Here is a 13,787-nt window from a genome sequence, read left to right as displayed (position 1 = left end):
TTTAAGTTTGATCAGCTGTTGTTAGAATGTATTTAATATTACTTTCTACTCGAGGATCTTTCCCTACGTAGCTGACGCTGGTAACTGTGCAGGGGCGCATCTAGCAAAGTTTAGCCAGGGGGGCCGATAGGGCATTAACAGGGAAAAGGGGGCACAAATATCACACAGCGGAAATTTGTGTTTTTATGTTTTATCAATCTGTGTATTGGTACATAGTGTTGATTTTATTTGCATGATTTTATAGTGATATTTATATTGCATGTTTGTTTGTTGATATTTATACTGCATGGTTTTATCCTCATATTTATATTTGTGTTAATGTTGTACCATGTTCCTTTAACCCACTGTGGACTAAACAGATAATTGTAGGCACCTGTGAGGTGGGGGCGTTCCCCAAGGTGGCCTATCAGCCACCAGGTTGACCTGTTAAAGGGGATGGTGAGCGCAGAGACAAAAGGAGAGAGGAGTGACGCACGAAGGGTGAGGAGGAGAAAAAGGAACGCGTGCAACCCCGCACGTGTGTGGAACGAACTGCTGCCTGACTGTGGGGCGCTGCGAGTTGTTCGGCGATCCAGTCCTAACGGCAGGAACGGCAACAGTGGGTGGCGATGGCTGCAATGCACGACAGGGCAGGGATGCCCCTCTGCCTGCATCTGACGGTGAGACGAGGGAGGCCGTGTTCAGGTGTGGAGTGGGGCGGGACTGTACGGCGACGCGCTGTCAGGAGGAGACAGGTCTGCGATAGGAGCCCCCTCCCTGGTCTGTTGCTGACGAGTTTTACCATACTGGAAGAGAAGTTCCTCTCCTGTCTCTTTCATATAAGAACCATTCGCCCAGGTGTGGCTGGACTGTGGGATTATGGGACTATGGGAGGGTAATTTTAGCATATGAAAAAGATTCATTTAGCCTTGTTTTAATATTGTATAGTTATTTCTGCCAGCAGGGTTTTTAGCGGGTTGCAACACTATTTTTATTGTATACGGGGAATTTTATCTTGTATTTGTGACTCTGGCTGTGTTTTTTTATGGAAATAAATGGTGTTTGAAGCCAGCTGAGTTTCTGTGCCCTGAGCGCTGACCCGCTCACTCCCCTTTGCGCTTGTATGTATAAAGACGTGGTGGTGAAGATTTAGGTCCACCAGTCTTAGCGGCTACACAAAGACATACTTTTCTTTCTTATTCTCATTTAAAATGTCTCGCTTTTAATTATTTAATATTTATCTGAATCTTACACCCAAAGTTTTAATCTGATGTAAAATGAATAGAAGTCAATTACTGTATATAGTGACTATTAAGTCTAAGATATATATACCCTAGTAAGCTATAGTACTTTTTCCTTTGGGAAGGTACCATCTGTGTAGTCTGCAATTTTGTTGAAGAAAGATGTTGAATCTATTTAATATTTCTTGAAAAAGAATTGATTTCTGTGCATTTTTTTTTCACACTGCATCAAATTAAGGTTGATTACGTCGATTAAGCATCATGAGGTGGCGCGTGAGGGGTGGTTCCCTATTTTTTATTTATTTATTTTTGTTGTTGCTGGGAGTTGGAGCCCTATTAGTTAGGTTGCTTAATATTTATGCTAAGTACTCTTTAAAATACCAGAATAGGGAGGATGGTGTCGTTTTAAGTTTATTAGATCGATCAGTATTGCTGAACTATGAAATTTTTTTTTTTGCATACAGGTATAACAGAATAGCTTTAGTGTAGTTGTTGTTTTAAACTTGAGTATGAACTTATACAAAATGCAGCAAGATATTTAAAAAACAGTTTTGTTGATTAAAAAACACTATATCGGATTCATATCGGTATCGGCAGATATCCAAATTTATGATATCGGTATCGGACATAAAAAAGTGGTATCGTGCCATCTCTACTTTAGAGTACCAATCAAATATTTTGGACCAAAAATTGGTCAATGAGGGGCAATGCCAGAGAGTGTGAGCCAATGTGCTCTCTGATGTTTTACATCTGTCACATATGGGGGAAGTTGAAGGATAAATTTTGTGTAGTCGAACCTTGGAATAATGTAGCCGATGGACAATTTTAAATTGTATTGGTAAAATGGTAAATGGCCTGTATTTATATAGCGCTTTACTAGTCCCTAAGGACCCCAAAGCGCGTATTAATTGATGTCTGCTGTTAACAGAGCAGGAATGAACTTTTGATAGGCATTTGTCCCACATTGATTCTGATATTTCTATGCCCAATTCCTCCCTCCAAGCGTCTCTTATCCTCGAAATCTGCACTTCAATGCTGTCATCAAACAAATGTACAATTGTAGAAATCAAATGTTTGGAGTAAGGAGGGCTCAGGAACACCTTAAAAAGGTTATGTTCATGGGGAACATCTTGGTAAGTCTTCATATTGGATTGCATAAAATGCCTGACTAGTAGGTAACGGTAAAAATGTGAATGCGGTAAATCGAATTTTTGCTTAAGCTGATTAAATGATGCAAATTTTTCATCAATATAAAGATCTTTGAATTTGATTAAGCCCTTCTCCTTCCAAACATAGTAGGATTTATCATCCCAAGGAGGCAAAAAGGCATGGTTATCACATATTGGTGCCTGCACAGAGGAGTTTGGCAGTTCAAAAAAGCCTCTAACTTGGTTTAAAATCTGCACAGATTGTTTCGGAACAAACCCCAGTTTATTAAGACTCTCAGCCCTCCCTACTTTTGAGAAAAGCAGGGCCTCTAGAGAGGAGTCCCTTACAATGCCAGCCTCCATTTTAACCCAAAGGGGGATGTTGAAATGACCAAGATCTGAGGATGTCTGTTGCCAGAAAGTCAAGGCTCTTAGATTTGCAGCCCAGTAATAATGTTTAAATATTGGTAAACTCAGACCTCCCTCCAATTTGGATTTTTGTAGATGTAGTTTTGAAATCCTAGGATTCTTGTAGTTCCATATGTAAGAAGTAATAATTGAGTCCAACTCCTTAAAGAAAGAGGAAGTGAGATAAATAGGAAGATTTTGGCAAAGATACAGAAATCTAGGAAGAGAGACCATTATTATGGAATTTATACGACCAACCATAGATAGGGGAAGAATTTTCCATGACTCGATGTTATGCTTTAATGTTGATAAGAATTCAGCAAAGTTCAAGCTTAAAAAATTAATTTGGGATCTTTAGGAACAGTTAATCTAAGGTATGTGAGATGGTCGTTAACTATTTTGAATGGAACATTACAAAGAAAACTCGGCGAACCGGTTTTAGATAAAGGCATAAGTTCACTTTTAACCCAGTTAATTGTATATCCTGAAATTTTGCCAAATGAGGTGACCAGATTAAGAAGGGATGGTACAGATTCTTCTGCATTACGCAGGTATAATAGTACGTCGTCTGCGTACAAACTAATAACAGTTTCAACCCCTCTGACCAAGAGTCCTTGTATTATTGGGTGTGCTCTTATCTTAATCGCAAGGGGCTCTAATGCCAGAGCAAATAGAGCAGGGGACAGGGGGCAGCCCTGCTGAACAGAGCGCTGCAAAGGAAATGGCGCCAACCTCTCTCCATTTGTGAGAACTGAACAGATTGGATTTGCGTATACTAATTTTACCCAAGATATAAATATTTCACCAAACCCAAACTTCCGTAATGACTCGAACATATAAAACCACTCAACCTGATCAAAGGCTTTGTGTGCATCAAGAGCTAAAATTGCTGCTCCTCACGAACTACCATGGTCAGAATAAATGGTGTTGAGAAGACGTCTAACATTGAAAAAAGAAAGTCTGCCAGGGATAAATCCCGTTTGATCGGAGTGAATAATAGAGGTCAAGTACTTGTTCAGTCTAGTTACTAAAATTTTGGTTATCACCTTTCGATCAAAATTTTGAAGAGCAATTGGCCTGAAGTTAGCAGGATCTGAGTCATCCCTGCCTTTCTTCAAGATTAATGATGTTTGTTTATTAAACACAACATTTACCTCACACTTCTCAGCTTTGCCTTTCTGTCACACTAAGACACAAGGAGAATGATTATTAATTATATATAATTAATAATTATATAATTATATATAATTTTTTACTTTTCCTTAGCGTACAACACTGTAAACCCAAAGAAGTTGGCAGCTCAACTCTATACAGTGATCTTTGTTCCTACAAGTGTAAGGCATACACCAAGTTTTGACCTGCCAGTATCTTTGCTTTGGTCAGAACAAGAACCTATGTTGCTCATCAAGGTGAGTAAAGTAGCCACATTTGGTTTCTAGTAATTAGACATTTTTGAAAGAGACGTAAATGAGAATTCTGATTTTCAAAAGACTGGCGTGCAGCAACATATTCCTCTCAAAAAAATTCAGCCACTTCTCTACATGGTCATATCACTAAAAGTTAACTTCTCTTTGCTTTTACCAGTTCATGTCACTTACCCAACAATTACTCCCTGTCTTTTTCATCAGTTCTGAAATCTTCGCTAACGACATGAAACTAAATTTCAAAGACTTTGTTATAATTTCTGTATCTAATAGAATATTGTATCAAAAGAAAAAGAAAAAACAACCTCAGAACAACACACTGAGTAAATCTTTAAAACTTTGCAGTCTGTCTCAGCTACTGTAATGAACTCAGCTAACTTAGTGAAGTGGCTGTGTTAGCTTATTAGCTGCTAGCTTATTAACTGTCAGCTATCTATCAGGGGACCCAGCATTTTCAGTTTATATTATATTTTTGATTTCTTATGTTATATTAAAATAATGTAAAGTTCTTGTTTTATTATTTAGTTAGAGTTTAGTTGGGTTTTATTCTAGTTTATGTTCATCCATGTCTCTGTGTTTATGAGTTTTGTTCTGTCTTTGGTGTAAGTCTGTCTTGTCTTGTCCTCTATGTTGTACTTTTAACTATGTCAGTACTTTTCATCTCTCTTTTGCTCCCCTGTCTGTCATGTGTTTCATGTTAGTTAATTTATTTAAGTACTTTGAGTGCCTTTTTTTCTAGGTGCAGAAATTTCTATCTGCAGTCCAGATCTTTCTTTCTTTTGTAAATAAAATATTGACACAGAAACGCAACTTTTTGGTATTTCTAACAGGCACATGCAGAGGGGGGGACTAGAGGGGCTTGAGCACCTGCCCCTTTCCTGATGGGTGCCCAAAGTGCCCTTTTGATAAGGCAACTTTTTTAAAAAAATTATTTATTTTTTTATGTGTGTGTGCGTGCGGAGTCCTGTCTGTGCCCCTCAACAATAATATTTAACTATTAATCACAGTTTTGCTAAATAAAAGGATCTGGCTTGCATCAGTCACATGATCACTATTAACCAATGGTCGCCCTTGACGGCAGAACGCGCTGGTTACGAGCCGGGAACGAGCTCACAAAGAGCACGCGCATTTTTAGCGGTCCGGAGCTGTAGGAGAAACACAAATTAACTCAGAGACACAGACTGATGCGACAAAACCAGTAAGTAGGTGTACAGCATACACTGTAGTGTATAGCACCCAGAGTATTGGCTTATTACGTACACGTTGGTAAGCTGTCTTGTTGCAACTGACGAACTGAAACAAACGAGCGTGCTGTGTGTGCAACAGCGCGACAAACATTACCTGTCCTTTTATTAACTGCACAAGTAGTGCTGGTCATAGCTGCTGGCTACCTGGCTGTCATGGGTCTGTAGCTCTGTCACCGTTTTAGGGAACATATTTAGTTTTAAAGTAAGTTACAGGGCTTTTCCTGCCTTTCTGGAGGGATTATATTTCACTAAAAAACGATCTAATATGCATGTCCACATAATTATTATAATTATAATATATTAAAAACACAAGCTGTATTTTAAAGAACATACATTAAGAAGCAGATTATATTAGATTTATATTTTAAATAAGACAAATTTGGATTTTACAGCAGTAAAATTATTGTATCGCTACAGTTTAAAAATGTAATAAGCTTTGCCCCTGCACAGAGTGGATAGTGAAACAAATGGAATCATCATAAATACATTATTTCATATTTATTACTCCCCCCTCCTCATTGCTTTATTATTGTAGCTCTGAATAATAATGTAAGGATTCTGGATCAGCACCGTGATGCCCATAGTATATACAGTATTCTGAAGAAGGTCTAAAATGTCACTGTGTGTGTGTGCATGTGTTTGTTTTATTCAGATGGATTTTTTTTTTAAATATTACTCATGATATAACATTGTCCAGACATGGCTGGTAAGGACATGAGGAGGAAACAGCAGGAGCTGTGTGAGGCTACTAAAGGCAGGGCTATAACATTTTTCTGTCATCATTTTATTATAGATTAAGTGCAAGAGTTGTTAGGTGTGGATAATTAGATTATAGTTTATTGCAATAACAAGTTGTGCCTTGTTCTCAGATAGACAGCAAGTGGAGAGTGATATATGAAATGATGGGATGGAAGGAAGAAGAGAAGCAAAGAGTGATTCACAGGCAGAGCCTAAATTATTTCTCACAGTTTTTTGTGTCCTTATGGTTCCAAGTACTGTCACCAATCTTTGCATTTTGTTATTATCTCATGATACTTGTTTAATCACCATCTCTCCTATGGACTTTTTAATGTCTACAGTCTCAGATCAACACAGCCCTGCCCTTCCCATATTAGATTCTTGATGAATGTGTGTTGTTGTTATTCAGCCTGGTTCAATGTGCCCCTTTTTAACTTTGAGCACCTGCCCCTTTAAACCTCTCTGCACGGCCCTGATTTCTAATATCTGTCTGAAATTCATAGCTGTATTCTGCCCACAGTCAAAGCATCCATTGTCTCTTTCAGGTTCATTCAGCCATTCAAATCACTGAATTCATGTGTTCCAATCACTTCAGTGGCCACAGTTGTATAAAAATCAATCACATAGGCATGAAGACTGCCGCTACAAACATTTGTGAAAGAATGGGTCGCTCTGAGGAGTTCACTACTAAATATTCTACAGTCAGTGGTTAGTGGTGTTAAAACAAAGTGGAAACGATTGGGAACGACAGCAGCTCAGCCACAAAATGGTCACGCATAGTGGACAGAGATCAACAACTTTCTTCAGAGCCCATCGCTACATACTGCTCTAGAGTGCAGTGCAGTGAAGGTGTGTTTCTTGAAGTAATAAATCACACTCAGACTGGCAAGCTGATGACCAAGTCTGGGTTTCGTGATTGCCAGAAGAACGGTACTTTTCTGATTATACTGTGTCGAGTGTTAAGTTTGGTGTAGAGGGATTATAGTGCAGGGTTGTTCCTCAGGAGCTGGGCTCAGCACCTTAGTTCCAGTGAGAGGAAGTCTTGATGCTTCAACATCCCAAGACATTTTGGAGAATTTCATGTCCCCAACTTTGTGGGTTTGGGGATGGCCCCTTCCTGTTCCAACATGACTGCAAATCAGTGCAGTCATGCTCATCCATATATTTATATCCATAAATACATGGATGAGCGAGTTTGGTGTGGTGAAGAACTAAACTGGCCTGCACAGAGTCCTGAGCTTAACACAATAGAGCACCTTTGGGATGAATTAGAGCGGTGAATGGGATGTTACTCAAGTTTATCTCCTTGTGAAGGCAGACGAGCAAATACTTTTGGCAATATAGTGTATAGGTGATCTCCAAACTAATGTTATTGGTATAATAACTGGTTTATTGGTAACAAATAAACTGCCAATATTGTCCGTTCATATTTATATTTGTCTCCCGCATTTCATGTCTACTGACTATTAAATACAAGTACCCAAAATAATTTCAGAGAGCTCATCTTTTAATCATTTTATTTGAATACACAGTTCATTACTGCTGGTGTGTGCCTTAATTACAAATGACTATTAATAATCTCTCAATTACCATTTCTTTTTATATGTAGAAACTATGTGATTAATATATGTTAAAAAAAATCTGTAGTCTTCCCTGATCTGGTTACAGCTGGGACTGCTGAACAGACTTTAGTCAGAGGCTACATGTACACAAATCCTCTCAGCGGTAAAACAGTAAGACAGCAGCCTCGGTCATCTCTCTGGAGGCGCTCCAGCCTTGCTCCCTGCCCAGTCTGTCGTAGTCAAATGATGGGAAGTCCCCACACTGGTCAGGGTGGAAATATCCTCCTCCTCCTATACAGTACTGCAAACACACGCACACACAAATATTGTCAGTACACTGGATATACTTTGATATACAAGGTACCGTCCCTACACGCTGCATTGGTGGCTGCCCACTGCTTCACTGGGTGATTAGATGAAACTTTATTAATCCCTCGGGTGGGTTCCTCTGATAAATTCAGTAATTTCCCTATGAGGACTAACACATACACATTATTAAGCATTATTATTATTAAGAATTTATACCATTTGTTGTGATGACTCATTGCCTGCAGATGTGAGATGACTGATTACTCACATGTTCAGTGTTGTAACCAACAGTTGGCTTGACACCAGAGCAGATAGCCATGGCGGCACGTTCATTGTTTATTGCTCTGAATGTGATGAAGCCTGGTTCAAATTCGTCTTTCAAACAAGAAACATAAAAATATCATTAACTTTGGGATGCAATCTACACTTAAAAACATTTTACTTAACCTTTTATTAGTATAGATGATAATCCACGTGTATCCTATTCATCAATAATGGTATACACACACACACACACACACACACACACATAGATAGATAGATGGAGTTTTTATTTTCTTACTTCTTGAATTGGGTCCATACAACATTCTGGTGGACTCCTTATCCCCGTGGTCGTATACGATGGGAATAGCTGGCCCTCTGTCACCGTATGACCCAACATTGTATCTCACTGGATATTGCTGAAAAGATGAGACAGTCTTATCATGTGTAGATCTGCATGTTTGTTTGTGTAGTTAACAACATTTTTAACCACTGTTTTATTTTATACTAAAAAAGTCTCAGCTCTAACTGGTTAGAAATGGCTCAGGGCTGGAGTTATTTACATATCTGTAAGTTTCTGACTGAAAAGCAAACAAATGTAATGCTTTTGAAAATACAGTTTAAAAATCAACATGTGTGGCTGTGTGAATATGACTTTCCTGCTTCTGTGGAACAGCTACAGGCAAAACGAGAAGACCACAGAGACAACAAAAAAAGTGTCCAAAGGGAGTGAAGTAGTGCAGCCAGATATCTTCTAACCATTTATTTAAATGTAACACTTTTAATTTAATTGAACAGGACATTTTGACAGAAAGACGTCATAAGTGCAATATTCTTTCTTTGTGTGAGTCTTCAAGTGTTACAGAAAGAGAAGAAATGCAAACAAAAACACTTATTTTTCAGTTTCCTTTTCCCATGCACAGACCACCCAAAGAAAGAGATCAATGGCAACAGTCATTTGTACAAAGTATCACCCATGCAGTAGTACCACCTTGTTAATGACAGACAGTAGCTGCCAGGTAATTGATACCTAGCAGTTTGTGATCTTTTACCCTGGTTATAAGTTCGGTTTATGCACAGCTAAATTACCTTGAAGAGCTGAAAGAGATTTCCTCCATACAGTCTGAGGAAGCGGTTTTCAGTGTGGTAGCGGAGGACGGCTGCAGCTTCCATGTTCCAGAATTCCAGCGGGAAGTTGTTGGGAATGTGCCACACAGACATGTCCTCAGCTGTTATATCGTAGTAACCTGGATTCTGGAAACGTGCACACATTACTGCTGTGACTTTAAATAAGACTTTTGCCACACTTATGCAATACTTATTTTGCAACAAATAGGTACATTTTCTCATTTCAATCAACCTTTGAAATCATGAAAGAGAACTTACTTTAAAAGTAAGTTTTGAAAAAGTAAAAGACAATTCCTAAATACAGAGACTCATAACAGAGACAGTAAAAGAGGCAGTAATGGCAAGATGGGACAGAGAGAGGAACAGACATGGAAAATGAGAAAAAAGAAATCAAAGCAGAACTTCTAGGACTCAACAAGGGCTCTAAACTCTTTATTATGTTCTACCTATTTACCCTCAGGTACAACTAGTTGCAGGTAATTGTAGCTAGCTAGCTTTAGATAGTAGAGTACAGTAACGGTGCACAAATCAAAGGTAAGTTTTACTGACTCTTTATCTTCTTTACATCTAGTTTCTGGTAAATCCAGTAGAAACAGAACTAAATGGATGTATTTTATTATCTTACTATGCCTTTTTATATGTAATGCTGATGTGAAATATTATTACAATCAGTTAAATGCAGTGGAATAAAATATGAGTTAAAAAGAAGTAGAAAGTAATAAATGGAATTACTTAACCAACCTCAAAATAAAGTAAAGTAGTGTTAATGTCTCTTTCCACCACTGGTGACTTGCTATTTTACCTTAAAGTCATCAGCAGTGGCGCTCTCTACTGTTCCAAAGGTGTTTCTGTTGGACCAGTTCCCGTCTCCATCTGGCAGGTCAGCATTGTTGCCCTGCTGGCTGGACCAGCGATCACCCACAGTGCACCTTCCATAAACGCTGTTCTCATGGACGCTCGCCACCAGCGTCCATCCGCCTCCAGCTGTGGTCATGTCACAGTAAGTCTGGTACAGCATGCCATTACCTGTTGTCAGGTAGTATACTCCATCTGGAAATGTTATAGCATTAAGAAAACATAATTCAGTCTTAAGAGGACATAAATGCCTTGGACTGTTATGTTACATTTATGAATCTTGTCCTTACCTTCTCGTTCATCATATCTGTCCCTGAGGTCTTTACAGCTCCTTGCAACACGAATGGATCTGTTCCTCACTTTCTCCAAGTGCTCAAAATTTGTCCTGGTAAAGTTCTGCATCCTCTCAGCATACTCTCTTGTTTCTGTGATCTTTACTAAAAATTAAAGCAAGTTTAAAAAAATTACATTTTGACAGCAGGAAGGGAAAGTACACAAAGTGCATGGCTATAAGCATATATATGTGTTGTATCAGGCTGTAAGGCTAATAGACATAGTTCACACATTTTTGAATTACCTATTTGTGAAGAAGGAACCTCTGCAAAGGAAACATGTTCCAATGACAGCAGACCCACAAAAAGCAAAAATATGTTGTGTAACATCTCTGAGAGGGAAGAAAAACAACACAATTTAAACAATCAAACTGCTCAATGTTCTCTCACACCTTTCCGAATATGAGTATGCATGTGTGTGTTTTTACTTTAGCTGTGTTTCTTCTTGAAGGAGCTGTCTTGGTAATAATGAAGCTGTTTTCTGGTACTGAAAAAGAAGTGATTTGTAAAATATTTCCATATCTCCCTTTTTCTCCTATATATTCCAGGTTTTTGATCAAGAAAAACAAACAACTCAAATCACTACAAAACAGGTATGAATCTTATCTGTAGACAAACACAGCACTGATGTGTCTGTCAGCAAGATTTCACAATAAAATGCTGACCTGAACTTTATCATAAATGTGTGAGAGGAGTAAGGACAGAAAGAGAACCTATTACATTTTGTGCAGATTTGGATTAATTTAAAAATGAAAGTGAGGATAAGCAGTTATAAACTGCTTATCAATACTCTGTATAAATAAAAATATTTTCAAGATTTTAAAAACTAGTACACCCGAAGTTTTAAACCAAAAAAAAATTGCCGTTTGTATCCCTACCATGTAGATCCTGTCCTGGGTCGAAATAAGGAAGTTGGAATAAGGCTTTTATTCACGTAACAGAAGAATATATAGAGCTGTTACACCTGTCATGTGACATTAAGAGCAAAGTTTAAATTCATAAGTGGGTCAAGTTATTGTTTAGCAGTGTTCATAAATCATCTCTGCAGTCATTAAATTCCTTTTTACTGATACTGGATGTTGTACTGACCTCGACTGTCCTGAAATGTTAAAGTTATTGACTGTGGAAAAATTCCTGTTGTTTCACTTTTCCATTTTGTTTAATTATAATAAAATGATTTGTAATCCTCCTAAAGTCCACATTTAAGTGTTTATCCTTAGCTCAAACTCTTTAACATAAATTAGTGGGTGTAATATCTGACATCAGCCACTAGATGCCGTCGTTCTCGTGCCTGTATCAGGTTCATTTTCTGACCAGGACAGACAAAAACTCTGCTGCTTCCCTCCGGGTCCGTCTCATCGTGGTCTATTCTTAGAGGTTAGAGGGACACTGTGAGAGTGGGCTGGAAGGTTTTCTGACACCTCGCACTAATAATTCAACTGCCTCACACAACAGAACGAATGAAAACTGGCAGGAAAGATGCACCGACACAGCTGCACCGGCCACTTGTGGCCGTCTGTTGGAACCGTTTCTTCTTATTAATAAAGCATTGTGTGTCCTCTTCTTGCACTTCCCCAATTGTTTTCTCTCCCCCTCCAAGTGTTTTTTTCAACCCTGGAGCTATTTCTGGCTCTTGTCCCATGTACAAATGTAAATCAAAACTGTTACATAAACGCACGTCTGAATTATTTACTTTGAACGGACACTGGCATTGGCAAAGGTTATTTTTCTTTTAGTTTCTCTGAATGATTGTTTAATCAAAGTAATTTTAAACCTTAGTAAGCCTGCGATGTTTCATTTTAACTAAAAATGTTGTTTTACAACAATAAGATTTAGTTCTGGTTCTGCATTCATTTTTTTTATTCTGTATCTATTTTCAGTGCAGATCAAATTCTGGCATACACACAGCTTTGACTCGGTTTAGTGGAATACTCCAGACTATCTCTACCTTTACTTTTTTTAACTTTCTTTTTTTATCTGGCCTAATTCTCTCGTGTTCTTTGACTTGAATGCATGCTCTTGTATAAGAGTTGTGTAGATGTAATTATAAACCAGGACAAAATCTAAATTTTAAAAAAATGTGTTCTCTATAAATCTATAATAATGCTGATCTGATTTCCCAAAGGACCAAAGGAGGATTATAAGGTCTGTCAGATAGAGAGACTTTACAAACCACAGTGGAGAAGAGAGAGAGGTGTGCAGGGGAGTCCACGTATCCTACACATAACTGCACATTCTCATCCAAATTTAAGTTGGTGGGGTTTTTCTGGAAGCAACAGTTCAATCAGATTATGGTGGTTTTTAAAATAATTCAGAGATTTCCATATTATATCCCACAATTCTAAATAGATAGGAATGCTCAAAAACTAATCTGATTATGCACTGATTCACATCAGTGAGTCAGATTAAGCTACAGTTAGGGTGATGTTTCTGGCACCAATGGCTATCATTCAGCCATGGTAGTAATGTGCCTTTGGTATGATGCACCTATTCACTTACACTGACATTACTTTAAACCTCTTAATTAGAAAACAGGTATCAAATGTTCATTCAACACCTGAAATCAGCTCCAGATTTATTTTTTACCTGTTCAATTTGTTGTGAAATAACAAGGAAGCAGACCTCATGTGCTCATGAAACTGCTTGTCAGTCAAAAGTTGTGTGCATAAAAATGGCTGTAATTCCTTAACAGCAAATCCAATACGTTTGTTAAAGTCTGTGAATTAAAGCAGAAATTCCACACTTCAGTCATACCTCTATTGTGGGATTTATAATGCTCTGTGCAGAGTGTGCAGGGGTACAAAAGCTTTGCACTTTGTACTTCAATAAATCCGATCCATAGGAGAATGAGGAGAATGAACATCTGCAGGAAACAAAGATTAGAGTGGGACCTCTCTCATCATCGTTGTGTAGGATAAGAGTAGATTTAGCCTTCCACTCACAAACCATGTACAAAAAAATGGTTTGTGATTACATATACACACTCACCAGTCACTTCATTGGGTACATCTGTACAGCCTAAATCATTTAGGCATGTAGACAGGATCAAGATGATCTGCTGATGTTCAAACGGAGCCTCAGAAGGGGGAAGACGGTGATGTAAGTGACTTTGAACATAGCGCGGTTCTTGCTGCCTGGTCTGAGTGTTTCAAAAA

At 38.3% G+C, this 13,787-nt stretch overlaps 1 protein-coding gene across 2 annotated transcripts; it reads right to left on the bottom strand.

Annotated features, from left to right (window-relative positions):
* Window positions 1–7,809: 7,809 nt before the first annotated feature.
* LOC113024171 (intelectin-like) lies at window positions 7,810–13,574 on the bottom strand. 2 transcript variants are annotated; one of them, XM_026170966.1, is made up of 9 exons: window positions 13,387–13,574; window positions 11,061–11,119; window positions 10,878–10,964; window positions 10,591–10,737; window positions 10,248–10,495; window positions 9,407–9,571; window positions 8,619–8,736; window positions 8,325–8,431; window positions 7,810–8,048 (listed from the first exon to the last, which is right to left on the bottom strand). In XM_026170966.1, the coding sequence occupies exons 3-9, from the start codon at window positions 10,960–10,962 to the stop codon at window positions 7,905–7,907; spliced, it is 1,014 nt and encodes a 337-aa protein (XP_026026751.1). In that variant the 5' UTR covers window positions 10,963–10,964; window positions 11,061–11,119; window positions 13,387–13,574; the 3' UTR covers window positions 7,810–7,904. The 2 variants fall into 2 exon arrangements, with proteins under 2 accessions (XP_026026751.1, XP_026026750.1); XM_026170965.1 differs by lacking the exon at window positions 13,387–13,574 and adding an exon at window positions 11,511–11,635.
* Between the last annotated feature and the right edge of the window lie 213 nt (window positions 13,575–13,787).

Source organism: Astatotilapia calliptera, chromosome 6, assembly GCF_900246225.1.
Source record: "Astatotilapia calliptera chromosome 6, fAstCal1.2, whole genome shotgun sequence".
NCBI classification, from domain to species: domain Eukaryota; kingdom Metazoa; phylum Chordata; class Actinopteri; order Cichliformes; family Cichlidae; genus Astatotilapia; species Astatotilapia calliptera.
The sequence above is the reverse complement of the archived record's forward strand: the minus strand, read 5'-3'. Positions and strand labels throughout refer to the sequence as shown.

Bases quoted from the DNA above. Each gene is read 5' to 3' on its own strand.
- LOC113024171 (XM_026170966.1), bottom strand. From the start codon at position 10,962: ATGTTACACAACATATTTTTGCTTTTTGTGGGTCTGCTGTCATTGGAA. The intron at 9,572-10,247 runs GTAAAATAGCAA...GCACGTTTCCAG, and splicing joins CCACTGCTGATGACTTTAAG to AATCCAGGTTACTACGATAT. The intron at 8,737-9,406 runs GTAATTTAGCTG...TCATCTTTTCAG, and splicing joins ATCTCTTTCAGCTCTTCAAG to CAATATCCAGTGAGATACAA.